Source organism: Cariama cristata, unplaced genomic scaffold (genome assembly GCF_000690535.1).
Source record: "Cariama cristata isolate BGI_N322 unplaced genomic scaffold, ASM69053v1 scaffold994, whole genome shotgun sequence".
NCBI classification, from domain to species: Eukaryota; Metazoa; Chordata; class Aves; order Cariamiformes; family Cariamidae; genus Cariama; species Cariama cristata.
The window spans coordinates 18550-25062 of NW_009614435.1; the positions used below are offsets into that span (position 1 = coordinate 18550).

The 6513-nt window shown below is 48.6% G+C and overlaps 1 protein-coding gene across 1 annotated transcript; it reads right to left on the minus strand.

The window, feature by feature from the left end:
• Positions 1-1131: 1131 nt before the first annotated feature.
• On the minus strand, positions 1132-6263 carry MB (myoglobin). Its single transcript, XM_009699388.1, has 3 exons — positions 6110-6263; positions 2203-2425; positions 1132-1512 (listed from the first exon to the last, which is right to left on the minus strand). Exons 1-3 carry the CDS (start codon positions 6202-6204, stop codon positions 1366-1368), a joined length of 465 nt encoding a protein of 154 aa, XP_009697690.1. The 5' UTR covers positions 6205-6263; the 3' UTR covers positions 1132-1365.
• Positions 6264-6513: the final 250 nt, after the last annotated feature.

Genomic DNA, 6513 nt, shown 5'->3' on the forward strand with positions numbered 1-6513 from the left:
GGCAACAGGCAGCGGAAGGTGCCTTGCTGCCATGTCTGTCCCTTAAGCTCCCCCAGAGGACATGGGTATACATACATTTGTAAACACAGTGCAGCATGCATTGCAGGGACACCTCAGCAAAAAATGCAGAACAGTACAGAGAGCAAAGCTTGGGTCTTAAGAGCATACGTTGCCATTGCAACCTTCCTCCTGGGCTAATCAGCCCTGCTTTCCATTGCCTGGAGGAAGCACCGCAGTGTGCTGCTGCTGGGACCCGAGGCCGCTCGCATGTGCTACCTCCCCTTAAAGAAGCAAAAGGCCCTCCCTCACCACGTTCCCCCCCAGCACAGCAGTGGCCATGGCCTTTAGTCAGGGAGCACTTCTCTCAGCTCCCAGGCACTGCCTCTAGGCTACCATTTTGCGTTGTGAAGTCTGTCACCAGGTCATGACCGCATGGTGACATCTGAGTGCCCCGAGTCCCCTGGCTGAGACAGATGCCACGTGCCACTCAAGTCACAGACTGACACGGCAGATTGCAGTGCAGCCGGATACGTACGCAAAACACCTTTCCGCTTTCTTCTTCTCCCCCACTTCTCACTGAAGTGCCTGTAAAACCAGGAGCAAACACACAACACTGGTGCAGGAATTTTTATTTTCTGAGAAACACATACTTTACTTCTCGGTGCAACAGAATTTCAGATGCGTAGCGGCGGCTACCAGAAACCTACAGATCGCAGGGAGTACTGATCTTTATAGTTTTGCTAATGTGACTTTAGCAACTAATACAAGTTTCTGAGCTGGCAGACCTTGGAGACTGACTGCCTGCATTCACCCCCACAAAGCAAAGTAACACTGTGGTGGAAGCTCTCCACAGTAACCTGCTAACAGTCTCACCTGTGGGAGGAATGGGAAGCTGTGCCCGTTTCCCATCCTGACATCCCTTTCATGCCATTTGAGTCACCCCTCTCTCATTCACTCTCTCATTCGCTGCACTCCTCAACACTCCCCTTGTTCCTCAACACTCCCCTTGTTCCTCCACATCCCTTCATCTCTTGCCATGCCATTTGCCTCTCCGATGAGACTGGGTTTCGGGGCGGGAGAAAGAAAAAGGGGATAGGATAGGCAGAAGCTTACAGATAACCCCTTATATTATTTTTCCTAAGAAAGCAGATTATTTCTCTTGGATACATGAAGCCGGGAAACAGTGGTTTATCATGGGTATCAATCTGAGTGCCTCTATGCTGCCTGGAGTGACTCTTGGCCTCTCATCAAAGCTTTCCCACACATCTTGGATGGCCAATTGTGAGATGTCCAAAACAGTGCTGGGGAAGCTACTCTAAGATGCATGGCCAGGCCTCCATTGTGGTGTTCCTCTGTGCGTATGTGCTAACCCTGGAAACCGAACTCCTTGTACTTGCTGGCCATATCATTTCGGAACAGCTCCAGGGCCTTTTTCATCGCAGCCTGGGAATCAGCCCCAAAGTCTGCAGGGTGTTTTTCGGCAATGACCTTGATAATGACTTCAGAAATGAACTGTGAGGAAAGAAAGAGGGAGAGAGAAAAACTGAAGGTTTATTTTCAGAAAAGCCAGACTAAGAAATAGGTTGCAGAGCCTGGAAATATCTCCGAGCTAATTCAGTAGCCCTTCACGCGGTCTCTGGAGAGACAAGGAGGTCTAGCATGCAAGGAGCCTGGGCTGGGCAGAAGAACTGGGCTCTATTCCTAGCTCTGACGCTCATCTGCTTCATGACCTTGAGTAGACCATGGCCCTCCCCACTCTGTCTGCCTCATCCATGAAGGCTGAAAATTCATGCCTTGTGTTTGTACAACACTTAGTTTTGTGGGTCTCGGTCTCCAATGTATCCTCCAGAGCTTACTCTAAAATTGTGTATGTCCCTTGTGTCCAGCCACTGACAGTTCTTACGTAATGTAGTTTCCCAGGCATGCAGAGGCCGCTTGGGCTGGTTTATTATTGACAAGGGTTGGTCAGACTGCATGTGGTGTTTGGAATGGGAAATCTAAACTTGGATATTCACATACCATTTGCATACCATGAGCCCTTTCTGTGCCTCCTCCTGACTGTACACAGAGACCTCAGACTTGAGGGAGGGCTCACTAAAGTCCAACTTCAGCAGTCAGTAAATAAAAGCGCAGCTCTCACATAGCTGTCTTGCACACATTCACTATGCGCTAGACACCAAGATTCCCTGCCCTTTTCCATACCTCCAGATATTTGACAGGGATTTTGTGCTTGGTCGCGTGGGTTTGAGCCAGGGGCTTCAATTCTGCCTCATGATTACCCTTGTGCTTCAAGATTTTGCCCAGTTGGGTAAGGACGGTAACTCCATGTTTCTTCAGATCTTCAGAGCCCTTCATCTGCTCAGGGGTCTTTAGGTCTTTGAACCTTTCAAAGCGATCCAGGGTCTCAGGGTGGTCCCGAAAGAGTCTGTGGACAAAAGGAGAGGGACTCGTGAGACTTGAGAGAGCTGTCATCCAGATCAGAGCTGAGGTTCAGCTACTCCAGGTATTTCACAATATATGGACAGGCAAAGGTGCGATAACCCGCTTCCCTCCCCCAAAAAAAGCTCTTAGCTAGTCCCTGCTGTTAGAGGCCACTTTAGCATGGGAACTCTTACACTTTACATCCTTTCCAAATTACCACCATTCACACTCACTCCTTTTAGCATGTATATAAGCCAGGGAAGCATCTGACCCTACTCTGAATCTGGTTTAAGTGTTCTTCATCCTTCCTCTGGTAGGTTGTTCCACAACCTGATGACACTCTGTGTGTAAGTTTCCTTTCTATTTATTTTGTACAGGCTGCTTTTTATCATTAACAAATTATAAAAAGCCTCTTGTCTTTGGAGAGCAGAAGCTTCTGACATACCTCCCTTTGAGTATTGTATCTACTTTAATCCCATCCTCTTACACGTGTCCTAACATGATCACTGTTGACTTTTTTCCATGCCTTCTGGCTGTAACAGAGACAGTGCCCTAAACAGGTCCAACTAAAGTGACAAGGCAAGTGTCCATATTTATTTTTATATAGCTCTGCTAACTCTTTGGCATGAGTCCCCTGGGTTATGTCAACTCTATTAAGAGAGAGACAAGAGCCAAGGCTGGTCATGGTACTGAGAAGTGAATTCTTGCATTCATCCGAAGGAAAAACCAAACCAAACAAAAATACCTGTCTTCATTGACTCACTACTGCTGAGGAGCCAACCTGTAGACCCCTGGCTCTCACCAGGACCCTTTTCCCAGCCCATCTCTGCATTGACCAGAAAAGGAAATTTCTAGAGGCTTCTCATATACAAAAAAAAAAAAAAAAGGGAGCAGCCCCTAGCCTCAGGTCGCTCACATCTGAAGATCAGGTGTTCTTGAACATCAGCTGGATGGGAGAGCTTACTGTGCCCCCAACCTATGATTGCAGACACGGAGGAAATTTTTTTCCCTGGCCTTTTTTCTCACCCCCCAGCTCAGCCCAGCTGCCAGCAGGTTGGTTCCTCCATTGGGAACCGCGGCACCTCAGAGAGTCCTTGGGAGCAAGTGGATAACAAGACCACGGGGCCTTTGGGCATGCTGGTGCTATGCCATGCAGTGCTATACATAGGCCCTCTGATCCTGAAATGGAAATGAAATCAAGAAGGTGAAAGAATGGCTAAAAGACAGGCTAGTGTTGTCCTCGCTGCTTCCTCCCTGCTGCATTTCCTAGGAGACAGGATGCAGACACCACTGGCAACCAAACTAGTAGGAAATTTCACACTTTTCCCTGCCAGAGTCCTAGAGTCAAGGTGAAAAGGGGATACTGCCTGTCCTGATTATTAGGAGCAGTCTAATAATTAGGTGTTGAGAGACATCAGCTCCCTTGCACAAGTTTATTTTCAGGTATTATACCCTCTGATGAGCGTAATCCAACTAGTTGAAGCACCAGCAAAAGCAACGTCTGTCTTTACAGCCAGGGCCCTACAGCTCACATCCATGAAGTGGCTCACCCAAGTTACCTGCAGCAGTGTCTGGAGCTCCAGCCCAGGACCTCAGCCATGAAACCAGCCTCCCCCTCATGGTACAGTGATTGCATGTTCACTCTGCCCTCAGAAGGCCACTGATGCTGGGACTACTGGGGCTCGCATCCTGTCTACAACTGGACATTCCTCCTAGGTACATTGCCATGAGGGCTAGACTCTCCACTATATGATGTAAGCATAGGTTAAACTATACTAACAAATAGCTCAAGCAAATGGAAGACACAACCTGTTCTGCAGCAAAAAGATTCTGTAGATGACTGACCAGTCTTTGCTGGCGTTTCAAAGGTCTCCAAAGGATTTTTGTACTCTAGCAGGTGCTGAGCACATCACCATCAGCCTTTCCCTTTTTCCTGCATCTTTCCATTACATAGGTTGTGTCCCACCGAGAGAGATGAAAAAAACCTTACACCTTGAAATGGGAGAGAGTTATTTCTAAAAATCTCCCTCCATTGTGTTTGGCTATGGCTGAATCATGTCTGCCAAAGACAATATACTCCTGAGACTCTTAAAAATTCTTCCAAGGAGTATTTTTTTGTTTTCTTTGGAAAACATCCAGTTGAATCAGTATTTTTAAACATATTCCCAGGATATGACATCTACCTAAGAAGTCTTTGACAATACACACATAGACACATTTCTAACCTAAGAGTTGCTGGGCTTCTTCTGCCTCTCTCCTCCCTCAGAAACCCCTTGAAGGAACAAGAAATGACCTGGGTTGAATAGGGAGCACAAAGTCACAGGGGAGCGGGGTGTCATCTATTTATTTAATGCCATGCTCTGCCCTGTGAGATCTGTAAGAAAAATGGTATTACTTTCTCAGTTGGAAACTGCTTTTACTGTCTTGTGGCTCTTCCAGAGCCAAAGTAGCCACCTCACAGAGATGGACTGGTGGGGAGGGTTCAGATTCTTGCTACCCCTCCAGGATGCCTACTCTGGACCACAGGAGAGGAGAGCCACCGCATTGCCACCCAGCTGCCCCCATCCCTCCCTCCCTTTCAAATGGCAGCTGAACTGGGCCATGATAAAGAAGGTAAATAAAACACACCCCTGCTTTGGCTCATCTTTGAAAAAGCTTTTCAAAGCTTTTCAGTGGATGTGCCTGGTGGTGTGGGTTCCTTCCTTTAGCCGTGCTTAGGCTAGAAAACCCCCCAAGCGGGTCCCATATCCCCACTGATCTCCTCAGCATCTGTACCCTTCCAACACATCGTACCACGCACAGGCTGAGAGGGAGCTCTGGAGAGTCTCCTCGAAATCTCCGTCCCTGCTGGTCTTTAAGGACACCCAAAGTTGTTTCCCACTCTGCAGCCCTGAGATCCCTTCCAGATTGTAGTTCTGTGACTTGTTGCTGTCACCCAGGGCGTTCCCCTCTCGAGGGGCCAGGACCACAAGGACAGCACAGGGGCGGGGGTCCTCTCAGATGGAGACCTCATGAGCACTCCCACTCTGACACCAGAATCATGGAGGAGAGAAGCTGGGGGGAAGGATGTGCCTTGTTTCACACCCAGACCTCTAATTCATCATCAGGAAGCGGACAACTGTTACCACCCAGATTTCTGGCCAAAAAGCAGGACGGGCAGAGCTCTGCCAGGTGAGACTAAGGTGGGGAAAGGGAAACACTCAGGTGTTTCACAGCTAATTTTACTGAAATCCTAGATTCTGAGAAAATTGTCACAGAGGTGATTTTCCTTTCCTCTCCTTCCCTGCCTCCCCACATCCTTACTGCAGAGCATCTGAAGGCCCAGGACACACGATTCGCTCCAGCATTTCTTGCCACGGTGCTTGGGCAATAAGCATCCGAAGCAGAGCTTTGCCAGCAGAGTCAGAGGGAGTGACAAAGTCCCACCACCTTTTGAAAGCAGCACTGGCCTGCTTCTGCACCCACAGACAGATGGAGAGACAGAAACACAGCCACTTTACACAGTGAGTAATTTTTAACCCAGAAACCATAGCAATGGAAAAACCTACAACCAAAACCCTACAACAAAGAAAACAGCCTGTTGAAATAAACACTGCTGAACACTAGCCACCGTACTAAATATACACCTTCCTTGGTCTCTCCTCAAAAGCTCTCAACTTTACTCTTAGGACCAAAGCTTCTTGCCTACCTCATCAAAACTTCATGCCCATGGCCAGGGAGGTCGGACTCCACCTTTCCCCAGATGGTCAGGACCTGCTGCCATTCCTGATCACTGAGCCCCATGGTTCACTGAAGGCAGGTCCCGAGTGTTCCCCGCAGCCGTTTGCCTTTCCCCAAAGGGTGGCTGGAGAGCTCACCCGTGGGATTTATAGCCCCTGCTCACAGACCTACACCTGTCAATCGTCAGCTGGACATCTTGCTCTCTTTCAGGCTTGTCTAACCTAATCAGCCTCCCTGCTTTTTCCTAGGAAGCTATTTTGGGTCAGGTGCTATTGTGGGTGCCACTGATGGCATCATTTCTGCTTTTCGGATTGGACTGGCACATGTCCCACTCTAGACAGAAAGGGCACTGCCGAAACACAGTGCCAGGAG

Bases quoted from the DNA above. Each gene is read 5' to 3' on its own strand.
- MB (XM_009699388.1), bottom strand. From the start codon at position 6,204: ATGGGGCTCAGTGATCAGGAATGGCAGCAGGTCCTGACCATCTGGGGA. The intron at 2,426-6,109 runs GTAGGCAAGAAG...TTTTGTCCACAG, and splicing joins GGGCATGAAGTTTTGATGAG to ACTCTTTCGGGACCACCCTG. The intron at 1,513-2,202 runs GTATGGAAAAGG...CTTTCCTCACAG, and splicing joins TCCCTGTCAAATATCTGGAG to TTCATTTCTGAAGTCATTAT.